This window comes from Notolepis coatsorum (genome assembly GCF_963971535.1).
Source record: "Notolepis coatsorum genome assembly, chromosome: 7".
NCBI classification, from domain to species: Eukaryota; Metazoa; Chordata; class Actinopteri; order Aulopiformes; family Paralepididae; genus Notolepis; species Notolepis coatsorum.
In genome coordinates, this window is record NC_140171.1 from 100,909,965 (window position 1) to 100,928,687 (window position 18,723).

At 44.9% G+C, this 18,723-nt stretch overlaps 1 protein-coding gene across 1 annotated transcript in view; it reads left to right on the forward strand.

Annotated features, from left to right (window-relative positions):
• The window catches only part of sun2 (Sad1 and UNC84 domain containing 2), an 84,064-nt gene extending 83,659 nt beyond the window's left edge, over positions 1-405 (forward strand). Inside the window, exon 15 of the mRNA XM_084319556.1 lies at positions 176-405. Within this exon, the coding sequence (XP_084175682.1) occupies positions 176-292 (117 nt within the window). The 3' untranslated portion in view covers positions 293-405. The remainder of the gene's footprint in view (positions 1-175) is intronic.
• Positions 406-18,723: the final 18,318 nt, after the last annotated feature.

Genomic DNA, 18,723 nt, shown 5'->3' on the forward strand with positions numbered 1-18,723 from the left:
CTCTCTCTCTCTCTCTCTCTCTCTCTCTCTCTCTCTCTCTCTCTCTCTCTCTCTCTCTCTCTCTCGCTCTCTCTCTCGCTCTCTCTCTCTCTCTCTCTCTCTCTCTCTCTCTCTCTCTCTCTCTCTCTCTCTCTCTCTCTCTCTCTCTCTCTCACACTATCTGTCTCTCACACAGAGCTCCAGCGATGTGGCGTATCACCTCACGGAGCTCAGAGTGCTGAGCAACTGGGGCCAAATGGAGTACACATGTGTCTACAGGTTCCGTGTCCACGGAACGATGGCCTCCACATGAGACGGAGACTCTCCCTCAGGAAAAATACAAATAATAAGCCAACATCTATTCAGATCAGGTTTTTATTTATTTATTACCATACCCTGTATGTGGGGAGATTTAGTGTTAACTCATTCTGCGCCAAACCTGAACTTTCTCGGGTTTCAAATCCAAACGCTGAGCGTCAAACCCGAGATAGTTCAGGTTTAGATCCTTTTTTCTTTTTTTCGGTTTTCCCATTCTAAACACTCACACGGACCTGCCTGTGTCTCCCTGGCACCGCTGCCTACGTTATAACGGCAATGCCGATCGAATCCCTTTTGAACTGGGTCTCTCGGTTGTCTTTCAGTGCCAGTGATAAAATTATAAAAAGTAAATAATAATAATTATTATTATTATTTTGCATTCAGGGTGTAGTCGACTATCGGCACATTTCGGCCAATCAAAGTAGACTATCCAAATCCTTAGTCGGGGACAGCCCTAGTTCACATTATGCCCAAACAAACTGATCCAAGTATCGGAACGACTGCTCCGAACAATCCAGGTGTCAAACACAACCCTGACGGTGCTAAATGCGTGGGATGTGTGGAGAATCCAAGTTGTTCGACCAGCGAGCCGGTGAATGTCGCGGTGGGGGAAGGCAATGTGGAGCTTCCTGTTCTCCAGCAAACAGGTTATATTGTTCTTTACGAACCTGCCGACATTATTGGTTCTGCAATAAGTATATCGTGGCCTTAATGCTCAATGATAGTCCAGACCGTACTCCACTGGGGTCCGCACGTTCTACAGTGACGCAACAGTGGACCTCAGTGTATACGTCCATGTAGGCGTGTCCACACGCCACTCAATGTCCACACGGTACCTGCCGTCTGCGTGTGAGCCCGTGGCTCGGCATGCGCGGTGATTGAAGGAAACCCGGCGGATCAAAGAGTGTTGGTATTCCTGGACTTTGAAAGGCAAAGCACAGTGGACCGTCCTTCCACATAGTGTGTATGTATATACTGTATGTATACACGTATATGTATATGTGCCCCTGTACTTCTAGACCATGTGAGAGCCTTTGAGAGGACGCGCACAGATCGGAGAGTATGCTTGGCTGAATGTGTGTACAGTATATTTGTTTGATCATGGATAGTTTAGACTGTTTGATTGTGCAAACCATCCTAGACATTGGATGGAGCTTATATAGAGGGTATCAATGATTGTTGGTTTTTAATATCGGTATATTCTGTTAATTTAATAATTAGGGGTACAAGCCTCAAAGGGGCTGTTGTTTTTGTGCTAATTTATTATTTACTATTATTTTTCTTCTTCTTCTTCCTCTTCAGAAATGTTTGCGCAAATTCCTGTGAGATGGTAAATGATAGCGACATGACATTTGGCCCATTGATTGGAAGTTGTGTGCAAGTGCTCTCCAAGAAATATGACCCCAATCAGAGCGATGGGGCGCTATAATATATAAGGTAAAGACCATTTACTTTGAAAGGTCATAACTCCTACGCCGTAGGTCAGATTTACACTAAACTTGGTACAGATGTCCATCTATCCTCACTCTTCAAATTTGCCCATAAGGTCTGACATATTGGATCTTCCCCCATTTAGTATTTTTTTTAAACATGGGGACTTAAAGTCTTTAAAAGGTCTTAAATATGATTTTTATAAAAAAAAATTATGTATTGGATTATGAAACATTGCGATAACTTCTCTGTTTCTCGTTTAAATATGTTTGGGGGAAATGTCCAGGCTGCAAAGTAAGCAGTACAGTAATTTGACCATACATCCATGACAATTTGTCCAAACGTCACCAAATTTGGTGAATATTTTAATTAAGCAGTTGAAACATGTCCCCAATTTTTTTTCAAAATTGACCAATAGGGGGTGCTACAAATCCAAAAAAGAGGTGTGGCATAATACAAATCAGACTATAAATCATAAATGTTTTTTCCAATCATTGCAAAACTCACAGGATATGTTTCATAACACTGTTGAATCATGTGTGTGAAATTATTTTTAAATCTTAACAATCTGTGTTGGCTTGAACCATGGATTTGCCGCTTGCAGCTATATTGTACATTTTATTTAGCTTTTATGTCTGGTATCTTCATTGGGGTGTGTGGGTCCAAAGCCTCCTCTGATGACGAGGGGACTGGGTACTTCGCTTCAAGTTTAACAACACATGTTCTAACTTTCTTAGATGTATATGTCGTGTGAGGGTGGCTGGTTTAAGCAGCCACACCTGCCCTGGTTCAAGCTAATCAGACCTGGGAGCAGGTGTAGCTGTGCACCTGTTACAGTATTGCTGTGACTTGCTTACAAGATCCAGTAATAAGACACCAAATTATTACATTTTTGTTTATATATTTCTCATATAGCTACACTTAGCAACCGTTGTCTCTTCCATTGCCATGTACAAAATAATGGTTGCTATGTTACAGGTTAGCCACATTGGAAGACGGAGAACTACACAAACATTCCATATTGCAGCTTTGTACGATTTTCTTTTTTTCTTAAAATTTTCAACTCTTTTGAGTTGTTTATTTTGCTGGAATACTTGAACTACCTTTTGCTGACCTTTTCCAAACAATGCTAGGGTTTTGTCTCAATATCTGTGCTTCTAACATAGTGTCTGGCTCCTTGTGAATAATGCAACATTTTCCCATTGACATTGTACATCATCAGGAAAAGGCGTAAATTATTTAATATCTGGCCGACTTCATTCATACTTTTTTACAGTACATTTTAGGTATTTATAGCAGATGAAGCGGAGGTTTAGTATGATTACTAGAAAGACTGTATACAGTAAGATGATAATGAAGGTCATAGTACTAGTTACCTGTAGATCTGTGTCATTATCACACGGCACCATTCAAATGTACGCATCCATAGTTGTTCATTTGTATCCGTTTCCAATTGCACTTTCATGATCGCCTTCTGCAACAGTGCTACTTCACAGAACAAACTTTTCCATTTCCATTTAGTCATTTAGCTGAACGCTTTTATCCAAAGCGACTTACAAGTTTTGTATGACAAGTCAGCAGGAAGGGTACAACTCTTGTTTTTTTTTTTCATTTCAGATATTGATTGAAGAAGTGTGTTTTTAGTCGACAGCAAAAGATTTGTCGGGTTTCGGCTGTCCTAACTGTGGTGGGAAATTCGTTCCACCATTGTGGAGCGAGGACCGAGAATAGGTGGATACAACAAACTTTCGAAAGATGGATTTGAGGTCACAGCAAATGTTGCACAGTATTTATTTGACACAGTATTCTATATCCTGTTGAGTGAGTCGTATTTATTCCATAATGTATTAGTACGTGACCCATGATACAGAGTGACGTCACAGGGTTATCCATTTCTATTTTAGCTAAGAATTGTCACCTACTTGGGTAAATAATAGGCTGTACAATTTTGATATTTGATATTTATTTAACTCTTTTGATTGATATTTAACTCTTTTTATGAGGGTACCTTGTTAATAACAAACCTGGGTGGCTCACATAGTAGTTGGAAATAATTGTGAAATAATTTAACCTAGTTGGAGTACCAGATGGGGGGGGGGGGTTATAGTGTCAAGTTGTCACTTAGTTGTCAGTAACAGAAAAGTTACTGAGAGTATACAAAATGTACTTTCAAGTTTAAGCTTTCTATCAATCATGGGGTTGACTTATGTGGCAACCCCCACCCATTTGATACCAAGTGACTTAAAAACACCGATAATATTGCTTAATATTGAATATCTATGTACAATATTCCTCTGAGTGATCTCTGGCGCCCCCTGCTGGCACAGGATGGGACAACTTATAAACATGCACAGGGAGGCACATTTTGTTGAGAGGTCTGGCCCGTGAGCAGCAAAAAATGAGAGATTTCTCTTAGATTTGGCAGGAAATCATTGATCAATTCATATCATTGATCTGAGAAAACGGGTTGAATATTTCCTTTCATGTTTGAAATATGGTGAGCAGGGTTTGAGAAGGTGTGCAACCATATCTGCCTTAAGTGCATTTCTTTTTCAGTTACCCAAGGCTGTCAGTGGAGAAGGTGGGCTATGTTGCTTATATACCCATCGAACAATTGAATGTCATGTTGAAAACTTTAATCTTCCAAGGGCAATATGCATTCTTTATCCTAACAAGAATCTCCGTTCATGTGGTTTATGGGTATGGTATTAAGCAATCTGTTTTGTAGTCTGACTTGTTTGTTGAATACATGCAAGTAACTCATTGGGGTATTTCATTATTATTGCTTATTTCGAAGCCATATCAGCATTGTCCCCCCTTTTTTTTTATTTATTTTTTAATAAAAACACATTTTAGTAGATTGTGTATTTTTTCCCTTCATCAACACTGAACCTCTGGCTCTGTTTAGCGACTACAATTGTGTAATCTATCAAATGTTTTCAACTATTTGTAACGTCCTACTGGTCCATGGGACGGGAGCATGTCTATGTTCCCCGGGTCCTATGTTCCCCGGGTTCTATGTTCCCCGCTTTGATTGATTGATTGATTGATTGAACATTTTAGACCACCAGCCCTGATTCCAAACTCTAACCTTAACCAGTTGGAAAGAGGGCCTAAGCTTAACCGTTCGAAACAAGGCGGACATTAATAATTAATAAAATAATAAAAATTTATAAAATGTTCAATCTATTAATCAATCAAAGCGGGGAACATAGAACCCGGGGAACATAGGACCCGGGGAACATAGGGATGATTCCCCATGGACTGTTCTCCCCTGCTCTACCTCTCCCCGTCCCTGTATGTGTATTCCTTGTATTTCTGTCCCTAAAGGCCGGAATATACTTCCCTCCGCAATCCGCATTGGTGCGTGTGATGTAATTTGCGTAATTTTCGTCACCGCTCTTGTGCACAGACCTCGGATCCGTGTCTGCATGCAGGCCAAATTTTTTAACTGCGCGGATAGACCACCGCAACACTTCCGGGATTCTGAAATCATGGAGGAGATTGCGGGGGGAGCAAATTAATGAATGTGGATGAGAGCCTTGATGTAAGTGGTTGCAGCTACGGCTGTGGGGGTGCTAGAGACATGATCGAATAGGCTTTTATGCGCCTGAGTCTCCTGAACACGGCGTGACCAATTCCAAATCGTTCTGAACTTAATCTGCCGAGCTAAAGTCCCTTTTTCAGAACCTACTCCCCATACGCATGCGCAGATTGCCAACGGATTCTGAAGGCTCGCGAAAGCCGAGCGAAGCCGCCCTGGAATGTTCCATCAGAGGGGGGGCTTGTGGTGGGAATGTGAGCGGCAGGTTACGATATTTAAGAACCAAATAAGAGCATCCTGGAAGGTAATTAAGGAAAGTTGTAAGTTTTCAATGGCCAATTGTACAGTCAGCAATACAATACACTGTATAATCTGTGACCAGATGGGCTTGACAACAATATCATTAATATAAATAGTGAAAAAGACAGGACCTGGAAGTGAACCCTTTGGCACACCTTTAGTTATTGATAAAAACTTTGATTGGGCATAATCCGACTTTACACACTGATGACTCCTTGACAGATAATCTTGGAACCAATCACATGCATTTCTATCCAAATCAATAGTAGCTCATCTTTTTAAGAGTAAATGGTGATGAACTATATCAAAAGCTTTTGACAGATCAATAAAGAGAGCAGCACAGTGTTTCTTGTCTAAAGTTGATATTATGTCATTAGTAACTAAAGAGATGGCTAATAATGTGCTATGATTAGCTCTGAACACGGATTGGTGTGGGCTTAGTACAGAGTGATTTGAGAGAAAGGACTTAAGTTAATTATTCACTAAATACTCCAAGACTTTCGCTAAGCAGGGTAACTTGGAGATGACACTAATAATAACTAACAATTAAAGTACAATCTTTAGTCTTGTTATATTATCATACTGGCCAATTGCGTCTCGCTCTTCGCCATAATGAGATAACTCTTATCTCCTAGCACCTACTGTGCTCATGAACAAACTATTTTCACCCATGCACCTGACCAGGCCACGCCCCAGCATCCTCCTATAAGACGCCGGACATGGTCACACTACCTTCCTCTTTTTTTGTTTCCAACATGGACGCTGCAGTGCACTCCATGAACTAGTTGTTATGAAATGCAGAGAGAAATTACACAATGTTGGGTTTTCGCCGGAGATTCACCAGCCCCTTGAATCTTCTCGGCACATCCTAACAGCGCATCGGGCCTGTCCTGGGGTTTCCTCGTCGTGACAGCCGAGGGATTGGCTACATTAGATGAGCACGCCCTAAAAAACCGTCGCCGTCTAGCTGTGTCTAGCTTGCTCTCCGGTCACTCCCCCCCCCCCCCAACACCAGTGGGATAAGGGCTCTGATTTGTTTTCTTTGGCTGCGGGCCGCGTGCCTTCAATGAAGCGCAAGCGGCCCCATGTTTCGCTTCTCATGGGGGCTGACACCCAGTTGCTGGCTAGGCCTGGGTCTGTGTGAGAATGTTGTGCTGTCAAGTGGCTCCCACGCCACACGTTCTGCGTCTGTGTTTGGTGAGCCTGGTGTGTCTGTCAACAACAAAGGTTGTCAGTGGGGGAGCTCGAGGCCCTTGGGGTCGCAGCGCGAGTTCCCCCAGCCCCGCCCTTGCCAGGCCGGGTATCACGTTAGTGCCTCCCACGGCCGGAAGACGGGCGGTGGTCTGGCAGGCGCTCGTGATTTGGGTGGTAGTAATATCACTGCAGGGCTACGGTGTGTAGGAACCCACCCTATCGGGCAGTGTGGGGACCTCACGTCTTGCATGTCCAGCTGTAGAACAGTTCCTCAGCAATCCATGCCGGGGAGGTGTTCAGTGGGGGAGCTTTTTTCACCCAGTGTGATGTCAGCTTCCCCCATATCAAACCGGCCCTTTCTGTCAGGGTCCCCCCTTGGGTGCGATTGCCTCATTGGTAGTGTCAGGGTGCGGTGTCCCAGCTCCACGAGACGCCCTGCTCACGCGGTTGGCGAGTCCAGGGTTGGCAACGCACAGCGGGTGGGACCGGGCCGCCTATCTATGGTTTCTGGCGGACCAGCGCAAAGTGGCGGCGGGTGCGCTTGGGATTATCATCACATATGGCTACAGCAGTGCCATATGTCGAGGTGGATGGAGAGAACACTGAGGCGGGGATTTGTGTTTACACAACCCCACCCATTTTCGGGTTTGGTACAGACCCTATTGTCGGGGTCAACAGCAGTGACAGCTCTGGCTGACGAGATCCAATCTCGGTGAAGCTAGCCATCGTCGTGGTCCCAAAGGAGGATGCGATGCGTGGCGTTTCCTCCCGGTATTCTCTGGTGCCGGAGAAATCGGGGGGGTTGGTGTCAGACCCATACTGGACCTGTCCCATGGAAGGTTCAGAATGTTGACCGTCTCCCACCTGTTAGACGCTGTCAGGTGGGGGCCTGGTTCTCCTCCATAGACCTGTAGGATGCGTTCGCATCCCGATCTTCCATCCTAGGGCTTACCTACGCTTCCTTTGCAGGGCTTAGCGTACGAGTACCAGAGGCTGCCGTTCGGCTACTCTCTAGCTCCCTGCATCTTCACCAAGTGTGTGTAGACCGCACTGGGGCCTCTGCGTCGTCGGGGGTTACGAATTGTATTCTGCCCTGGATGACGTTCTGGTCCTTGGCCGGTCAGGGTAGATCGCCAGGTCTCATACCAGGCAGGTGGTGTCGGTCGGGCTCTGGCTATGGGCGTTCTCCATCTGCTCTGCCTGAGGGCTCTCCACATCCCCGGCAGGGTAAATGTGGGTGCAGGTGTGATGTTGCGGGGCGGTCCTCACCCTGACGAGTGGGGATTACGTCCAGACATAGTCGGGCAGGTCTGGGACCGATTCCATAGCCGTCCGGGATTCTGTACGCTTTCCCCCCCTTACACCTGATAGCTCAGCTGTTGGGGCGGGTACGTCGGGAGCGCGGGACTTGGTCCTGGTCGTGCCGGGCCGTGGTCACCGCGGGCCCTCTCTCAGGCACGCAGAACTCTGTTCTGCCTTCCTGTTCTGGGGCAGCCTCTAGGCTTGGCTGCTGACAGTGTGAATCTGGTGGGAATGCGTCTTGACTAATCTGTGGTTAACGCTATCCGGTACGTGCACGCTCCGTCCTCTACCACGGCTTATGCTGGGGAGTGGCGTATGGTCGAGTGTGGGGGCGGAACATTGTTCAGCCACCCTCTCGTGGGATGTTCCTGCTTGGCGCTCTGTGTCTCAAGCCTGTGGAACGTTCTCTGTCTCCGAGTGGGACCTCCAACTGGTCCTGGGCCGGTTGTCGGAGGCCCCGCTTTGAGCCTCTTGAGCAGGCGCCATTGGATCTGCTGTCTTGAAGACCGTGTTCTTTTTGGCCATCACCTCCGCTAAATGCGTGGGTGAGCTGTGTGCTCTCTCGTGCGGCCTGAGTGCCTGTCTATTCGGGCCAATAGCGGTGCGACTCTGAGGCCTAATCCAGTCTTCGTGCCAAAGAATTTCCGGAGCTCTTTTCGCTCCAGGGATATTGTGATTCAGGCGTTTCATGCGCCTCCTCACGCTAGTGGGTTAGAGGCGAGCCTTCATCTGTCGTGTCCTGTCCGTGCTTGGGGTTTTACCTCAGTCGGACTCAGGATCTCAGGGCTGCCGATCAACTTTTTGTTTGTTACAGTGGAGTGGCGGCCTCTGCCGCCTTGTTAGGGGGGGCCTCGGTGGAGGACATCTGTGCTGCGGCCTCCTGGTCCTCCCCGGGTCCCTTCGTTAAGTTTTACCTCATGGACATGACTGGGGGTTCTGTCTCCCAGGCGGTTCTGAGGTCTGGGACCTCCCCTGCGTCCCGCCTGTCGGTGGGTTAGCAGGGGTGTGTGGGTGTGTGCCACGGGGTGACGTGTCACACGTGGTCCCACCTATACTGTGCGCTTTTAGGGGTTTCTGGTTCCCTTTTTTTCGCACTTTGGTGGAGTTGACTGCCTCCCCCCCGTTCGCTAGGACGGGCGGGTGGACGGGACTCCCCTCCCATATCTCATTATGGCAAAGAGCGAGACGCGATTGGCCAGTATGATAATATAACGAAAGGTTATCCTATAACCTAGTTATATGAATACTGGCTGAGCGTCTTGCTCTTAGCGCCCTGAGGTCCCTTGGTTGGGTTTTCAATGTTTTTTGTTCCGAGGAAGGTAGAGTGTGACCATGTCCGGCGTCTTATAGGAGGACGCTGGGGCGTGGCCTGGTCAGTTGCATGGGTGCAAATTGTTTGTTCATGAGCACAGTAGGTGCTAGGAGATAAGAGTTATCTCATTATGGCGAAGAGCCAGACGCTCAGCCAGTATTCATATAACTAGGTTATAGGATAACCTTTCGTTCTTGTCCCATCTTGACTACTGCCCAGCAATTTGGTCCAGCGCGAACTCCAGCTCACTCAAAATAGAGCTGCCCGACTCACTCTTCACTGCTCTATAAGGAATAGTGTGGAGGGAATGCATGCTAGACTCGTGGATGAGGGTGGACGAGACTAGCATGCAGTTTGATTCGGTTTTTAAAGAACATTTGTACCTTAGGTAAACCCACTCAATTGTCACATGACCATAATACCAGACATGCTTCAAGTAGTCGCTTTACCCTACCTCTGCTTGGAATCAATGCTCTAAAGAAAACTGCAATGTATAGAGCCATAACATAATTGGAATAGGATCCCATTACACAGACGGAAAACAAGGACAGTTTCAAAAATAAACTTAAAGGAGCCATAATCCGGAAGGAAATCAATTTATGTCATGCATGAGTGTAGCTGCAGCCATGTTATCCAAACTTCTTCTGTTTACTTTGTGTTTTTTTTTAAAGGTATGGTGAAATGGATTCACCTATGACCTTTTGTTTTATTTTCTATTGATTATGTATGTGATATATGACTAATTTACACTGAATGTTTTATATTTGTATGTGTATATCTGTGAGGACCCCAGGAAGAATAGTCAACACGTTGATGATGACTAATGGGGATCCTAATAAACATAAACATAAACACTAGGAAATCATCTTGTTGGGATAGAAAGATTAAAATATGCATCAATTACTCTGTAATTAAAGGAGCAGCCAGTTTTAGAAAAAGAAATTATCTAAATTATCCTCACCAGTAGAGGTCCTGGGATCTATGGATTGGAGAGTGTTTAATACTTCATCATGTGAAAAGGGACTAAAGGGCAATTCCATGCAAATGTCAACCTCACCATGAAAGAATTAAAATAACATGATCATAACCAAACCAATTTCAAATGTATCATCAAGGTCTATATTTTGAAGTACAAAATAGATTTGATCGTAATATTTATGAGAATGCATGTTTTTTCACACTACAGGAGGAGACACAATGATGTACACATTTATTTTTCGATTAACCTAATTGTATGACTTTCTGAATGGCCAGAATGGCAAAAATAAAAATCAACAGATATTTTTCTAACCTCACCTTTGGTCATGAAGGGCTGTTGTATCAATATGTGAATCAATTATGTACTTTGTGTCTTTCCATTGGCAGGTGAAGCATGCTGTTATAATGCCCCTTTATGGGACAGTGAATGTAACATCCATAACGTTTTCCAGGAAAAGTTGTCATAAAACATGCATCTGGAATGCAATGTCAACCAAACTTCCTAAGCAAAGCTAACTTTTATAAAGATGACATATTAGCAACAATTAGTCATTCTGGTCTTATTTTCTGTATTCTTTACAAGTGTTATGGATGTTACCGTTATGGATGTTACATTGCAAGTGACGGATGTTACTTTGCGAATGTGTGTTAAGTCCGATTATGACCCCTTTGTTTGAAGTATAATTTACACATTTTAATTACACTTATTGAGATAAAGATGAGCCTGCAATAAGACATTTTTGACCTTTTGGATTTTGAGATAGGTGACAAAATACACAGCGTTATGGATGTTACGGAAATTGACAAGCTTTTCGGACTCACTGAACACATGATGAAAACTCTGTGAATATCTTTTTCAAAGAATAACATGTTTACTATCACTTTGTAGGGAAGGGTTTGAGGTACCCAAAAAGCACATTCAGGAAAACCTGGCATTTCCTCTCAAGGAATGAATCACAAAAAAGTGCCGTTATGGATGTTACATTTTTGCGTTATGAATGTTACACGTCTGAAATAGACAAAAAACACTCAAAAATGTGTGTTGTTAAGTCCGATTATGACCCCTTTGTTTGATTTAAATCAGAAGTATTTTATGACTCCTTGTTTGATTAAAATCCAACATATTTCCAGACACAACTTTTTCACACATTGTTGGTCTAGGCAGAGCAGTGTCCACATTAGCCTACTGCTAATCGGCTGCTGTCGGCCATCTCCCCCTCACGTCCAGTGGCGTCGCGTGGGTAAAATAACTGGGGATGCCAATCTTTTTTTTATTAAATTTTTTTTTTATATATATATTTAAGCCAAATAATATTGTGACAAAATAAAAATGCACACTAAATAAAAATACACATTTCAAGTGTAAACATACAGCTATACTATTCCATGGGCTAGATTTAATAAGATTCAAGCTGAGTAAAGCTCTTCCCACACCTCCAGGGCAGCAAATGTGCAGAGGCAAGAGTACTTAGGGGCCTTTCTCACTCACGTATTGGGATCGAATCACTGCTCCCGGGAACGGGGGGGAGTGTTCTCACTCAGACGGACACACCCCTTTTTGGGATCGAACCGGCACTGATTCGTTTTACCCCCCGCTGAACCTGGGACAGTTGGATTAGGTGGTTTCGGAATCGGGCCGTGGGAGCGGGGGGCGTGACACAAACAACGTCGTTACTGTCATGCTTGCTTGAATTTTGGGCAGATAAAACCACACTACAATACCCACAAAAACGATATTTATGGGCAATTTGAGAGTTCAGACCTCAACCAAAAACAAGCATGTGGAACCTCACAGCTCAGTGGATGAAAACATGAAGCCACGTTACAAAGCACAGCACTTCTGGCTCGCATTAGGCCTGGCAATTTTTGTTTGCCATGCTATTTCTATACATTAGTTTCTTGTTTGAATGCATTTATTTCTATTAGACCAGTGGTGCCCAACCAGTCGGCCGTGGTCGACCAGTAGATCAATGACATGTAATATAATTGCCACGAGCGATGGGATAATGTTAGCTGCTGGACAGGCTAAGCTAACTAGCGTTAGCCGTTAGCGTTAGCCATTGCTGTATACTATACTTTCTTGTTCGAATGCATTTATTTCTATTAGACCAGTGGTGCCCAACCAGTCGGCCATGGTCGACCAGTAGATCAATGCCATTCAATATAATCGATGCAGCAATGTTACTAGTAAAAGGCTAAGCTAACTAGCGTTAGCCTTTAGCTTAGCGATATCGTTAACCCTGCAAAACGCTCAAAAGCGGACTCTACAACACCAGGTTCAAATATAACTTCATATTTATTGGTTATTTGTTCATTTTATATCAGCATACAGTCTCCGCCGTCGTGTTAAGACACTTCCTGTTTACATTTTCGAACGTGACATCATCGCCTACGGCAAGCGTAAACGCTCAAAAGGCAAACCGTAAACAGAATCCGGAGCGAACCAAGACTGCAGTGTGTACACAAACTAAAGGGGGGAGAGGGAGGGGGGAAGTTCGCATTAGATCTCGGAACGGGCTAGAACGGAATGGAATGGAAACGAATATAATGAGTGAGAAAGGCCCCTTAGTTTGCTGACGGACCCGTTTTAAGGTGTGGGAAGGGCTTTAGTCAGCTCGAATCTGATTGGCTAGTATTGGTTTTGGACTCCACATACATGAATCACATGGTGGAAGCTGGAGAAAGACACCTCCCCTCTGCCTCCTCTCCTCTGCTGCAGTGACTGCACTGTGTCTCAGTGTGTCAGAGTGAGGAGAAGAGGGAGACATTTAAAAAAAATATATAACACATGTATGAAAAATAATGATTTTTTATTATTATTGTAAACTATATAATTTTTTATTTTTTTTTCATATTTCATATTAATTCATATTTTAATAATGGGGAAGAGCTGGCTTCTGTTGGCTTCCAGGAGGATTCGCCACTGCTCGCGTCTGCTCAGCCTACATGTGTATTTGTTATTGTTTTGCCGAGTATCGTGACAAGAAAGTTCCCACCCCAAAAAACACAGAAACCCCAAATGAAACCAAACCGAAAGTAAATAAGTATTATTCCAGGGACGACATTTCAAGACAGGCCCCAGGAATGAAGGATGCAGTGACCATAAGAGGAGTCAAGCAGAGGGTTCAGAAACGCCACATGTCCATGTCCCTTATGGAGGCTTACCGCTGCACTTCCAACCAAAGAGGACAAGTCCTGGGTCAGTTTTGATCAGATTCGTGAACACCTCAATCCTCACATGGATAACAGAGGGATATACCATTTCTCTGAACCAGTCCAGGCAGAGTGAATTGGACTTGATTTTTTATAACTTTCTTTTTCATGGTGAGGTTGACATTTTCATGGAATTGCTCCAAAACTCATTTTCTGATTTAACCGATATTAATATTGCTGTTCTCTGTATAGAAAACAATTTTTTATGTTAATCAAATAAAGAGCTATTTTCCAAAAACGTTTTGTAATTTATTTTCAGAAGTGACTGATATTTTGAAACTATTTAAGACAACAACAAAAACATAAGATTTTTTATTTTTTTTAGATTTTTTGTGATGTCACCGTATGATGTCATAATAGAACATTCGAGAACATTTGTGATGTCACAGTATGATGTCATAATAGAACATTCTAGAACATTTGTGATGACAGTGTCATAATCAAACATTCTAGAACATTAAATGTTCTGAAAAAATGCCAGGAAAATTCTTCTTCTTATTCTTATTCTTATTTGAATTTCCGGCAGTGTAGACGCATCGTGGCGTATTACTGCCCTCCACAATTCTTGCTTCGCCCACACTTGAGAAAGTTTACACTCCTCTTCCTCTTCTTCTCATCTTCAAAACACATTTCTATCGTCTCTGTCTCCTTCTTCTCTGCTCCTCTTGTCATACAATCACTCTCTTGTTGAATATATATAGAACACAAATGTTCTAGAATGTTCGATTATGATAATCGAACATTCTAGAACATTTGTTCGTCAAATGTATATACTCTCTTTTTTAGACTCTTGTATCACAAACAGTACTGTATTTGTAAATCTGGTATGTCATAAATGTATAGATGTAGCAGTACTGTATCTGTATGTCATATATATAAATGCCCAAACCCCCCACCACCTCCTAATAGACAGTCTCCTCCCCACTGCATGTATATATTCTCTCCCCGCATATGTATATTTCTTTCCCACCCACCCCCTCCAAATGTACAGTCTCCACCCCACCGCATAGCTGTCAACCCTACCGTTTTTCCGGGATTCTCCTGTTTTTTCAACCTTCTTCACGCCCTGTTCACGGTTCACTACACGTATTTTGTACTTATTACTTTGTACAAAATGGCTACAATTCCCCTCCGTGACGACAGGTGGCAGCAGTGTAGATTAGAACGTTATCACAGGAAGTCAGACCGGGAGACGGTTGCGACCCGAAGAAGAATAAGAACAGCGAGCGGATTTGCTCAGAGCTCAGGGGAGAGACTGATGCACCGAGGGTGTCAAATCAACTTAGCCAGTGTTTCTTGATTGCCCACTCTGTGGCTTTTGTCTCTGGAACAAAGGGTTTGCAAATCTTCTGTGGATAAAACAATACAAAGTTACTGTATGTGATGCAGGAATGTGTAAATGTGTTGGTGAACAGCCGTTTGCTCTGCGCCTCCCCTGTCGTCCCCTAAGGTTCACGCGTCCCCTCCTCCCATTCCTCCACGGAGAGCATGCCTTCACTGGCCCAATTTCCTGAATGCGATTTATAAATATAAATTGATCCGTTTTAAAAGTTGTCGTGAATTGTCATGGTATGACAAATACAGTTACTGGTAACTCGCAGGCATTGCAGAGATATTGAGGGAAAACACAAAATCGCATTGGCTTTTTTTCTATCTCACTTTTCTCTGTAGACACACACACACTGTTCCAAAAATGATATTCCCACTGCTAAATTAATGACCATAGGTATTTTTTATAGCTTTAACGAGTTGTAGTATTAATATGTAGCCTACAGTGATGAAGGTATAAAGACACTATGGTAATACATCAAGTCAAGTCAAGAGTTTTATTTGTCACGGCATACAAGTATACAATGAAATGTGGGTGGTCTTGCCCGCAACGATGTGCAATACAGTGGTACAACATATAATAGAATCCAATAAAAACAACATTGTGCAATAAACAGGTAACAGGTAACATGGTGTGACATCTCGGTATCTGTACATAAAAAATATTTACAGAGCATATAGGACATGCTAGGTAGCTTTGGTAGTGCAATACACTGTTACTGTTGTTATACTAATTTAAAGTGGCCTTTCCTTTTGGCCATAAGTGGGTGTGTGCGGCATGAGTGTGTGCCCGCTCATGTTAAAGTGTTAAAAGTGGCTGCTAGTGTGTGAGCGTGCACAGCGTGCGTGTCGTGTGTGTGCTTGTGTGTGGATAGTTCAGTGTTCTGTGGCACTCAATGTTCATTGTTCAAGGCTCTGATGGCCTGGGGGAAGAAGCTGAGCCTAAGCCTCTCTGTCCTAGTAGCTGGGGTTCGCAGGCGTCTGCCTGACCTCAGCAGCTGGAACAGGCTGTTATTGGGGTGGTGGGGGTCTTTCATTATTCTGCAGGCTCTGGATTTGCACCTCTTGTTGTATAGAACCTGCAGGGGAGGTAGTGCCATACCCGTGGTACGCTCGGCTGAGCGCACCACTCTCTGTAGGGCCTTCTTGTCCTGTGCCGTGCTGTTTCCATACCAGGCAGTGATGTTTCCGGTCAAGATGCTCTCTACAGCTCCTGAGTAGAAGGACTGGAGTATCTTTCCCGATACTCTGAACTTCCTTAACTGTCTCAGGTGGTAGAGACGCTGTTTCGCCTTCTTTACTACTGTGTCTATGTGTGTTGACCATGTCAGGTCCTCTGAGATGTGGACCCCCAGGTACTTGAAGCTGCTCACCCTGTCCACGGTAGCCCCGTTAATCATCAGTGGTGTGTGTGTCTCCTGCTGTCCTCTCCTATAATCCACGATCAGCTCCTTGGTTTTACCAATGTTCAGGAGCAGGCTGTTGTCCTGGCACCAGCGTTCCAGTACCTCAACCTCCTCCCGGTAGGCCTTCTCGTCGTTGTCCGAGATCAGCCCCACCACCACCGTGTCGTCTGCGAACTTCACTATGGAGTTGGAGCTGAACTTGGCCACACAGTCGTGTGTGTATAGTGAGTACAGCAGGGGGCTCAGAACACAGCCCTGGGGGGACCCGATGCTCAGGGTGATGGTGTTGGAGGTCTGACCCCCCACCCTGACCGCCTGGGGTCTCTCACTCAGAAAGTCCAGTACCCAGGCGCTCAGGGCGGAGCTCAGACCCAGCCCGATCAGCTTGTGCACCAGTCTGGTGGGGACTATGGTGTTGAACGCTGAGCTGTAGTCAATGAACAACAGTCTCACATAGCCCCCCTTCTGACGGTCCAGGTGAGAGAGGGTGCTGTGCAGTACTTGGGAGACCGCATCGTCAGTGGACCTGTTTGGCCTGTATGCAAATTGCATAGGGTCCATATCGCTGGGGAGGGAGGCACAAATGTGATCCTTGACCAGCCTCGCGAAACATTTCATGGCCACAGAGGTGAGTGCCACCGGTCTGTAGTCATTGAGACCTGCTGGGGAGGGTTTCTTTGGTACCGGGATAATGGTAGACATCTTGAAGCAGGCAGGGACCACTGACTCCTTCAGGGATCGATTAAATATAGTGGTGAACACAGGGGCTAGCTGGTTAGCACAGGACTTGAGTATGCGTCCTGTTATTCCATCTGGGCCAGCCGCCTTCCTGGTGTTCACCTGCATAAATGCTCTTCTCACACTGTGTACCGTCAATGAGAGAGCGTCCCCGCCCCCCCGCGGATGCCCCCCCCCTCCACAACAGCCGGCGCACCAGTGACGTCACTAGCCGTTGGGCTAGCAGTGCCACTGTTTGCACCAAACCGCGCGTAGAAGGTGTTGAGCTGGTCCGCAAGGGAGGCGTCGTCGCTCCCCATTGAGGGGGCGTTGACTTTGTAGTCAGTTATAGTCCTCAGTCCTTGCCATAAGCCTCTTGTGTCGTTCTGTGCCATTTGTGCCTCCATCTTGTCGGCATACGTCCTCTTAGCAGTTTTAACAGCCTTGCACAGAGTGTAGACTGTTGTCTTGTACTCTTCCATGTTTCCTGACTCTCTGCCCAGGTTGTAAGCAGTGGTGCGAGAGTTCAGGGCTGCTCTGATAGTACTGTCCACCCATGGTTTCTGGTTTGGGAACACCGTCGCCTTCTTTGTGGGGACAATACTATCAGCCAGCGTTGTTATGAATGACACCACAGCGTCTGTGAACTTGCTGACGTCACTGGTGCTCCTCTCGAACATTCCCCAGTCGGCGACGTCTAGTGCGTCCTGAAGCGTGGCCTCTGATTGGTCGTCCCATTTTTTTACCTCACGTGACACGACGGCGTCACGTGATCTCTGTTTGTACGCGGGGACCAGCAAGATGGCGGCATGATCCGATGTGTTCGTTGCTCCCGCTAATGGTGGGGCCGGTACAGCCTTGTATCCGGCTCTGAACGGGGTGTAGCAGTGGTCGAGTGTATTTCCTCCCCTTGTGGAGCAGACGATATGCTGAAAGAAAGACGGCATGACTTTTTTCAGATTCGCCTGATTGAAATCCCCGACTACGATCATGGCTGCGTCTGGGTGCTTGATTTGGTGAGTGTTCAGGTGGTCGTGTAGTTCCGCTAGCGCCCTGCCGACGCTCGCCTGGGGTGGAATGTACACTGCAGTCATGATCACTGCAGTGAACTCGCGTGGAAGATGGAACGGGCGACATTGGATCGTGAGGTGTTCCATGTCGGGAGAGCATGAACGGGAGAGTATCTTCACCTCCCCGGGGCTAGTCCAGCCGTTGTTGGTCATCAGGCAGAGACCCCCGCCGATGCTTTTCCAGGAGGCTTCTGTACGGTCCGCTCTGAAGATGGTGAAGCAGTTGAGGTTTCTCTATGACAACACGTGAAACACAAATTCACTCATAATTCATAATTATTATTCATTTACATATATATATATATATACATTTATTTTATTTATATATATATAAAAATTTTGTTTTTTTAATTATTATTATTTTATATTTTTTTATTAGAAAAGTTTTCCTCTGTAAAAAAAATGCCAGTGAATTTTTTCTTTTAAAAAAATGGCCAAAATTGACAGCTCTGAGCAGGCCTGCACTGCAGTAATGACTGCAGTAATTATTCGTGAAGAAAACTTCACAGGTGTGACCCAATGTTATATAAATAATAAATAACAGCCAATCGAAATAGGCTATTAACTTCGTCTAAGCACGGTCTGTGCAGTTAAACTCTTGCCATTGAATGGAGGTTTGAATGATTGACA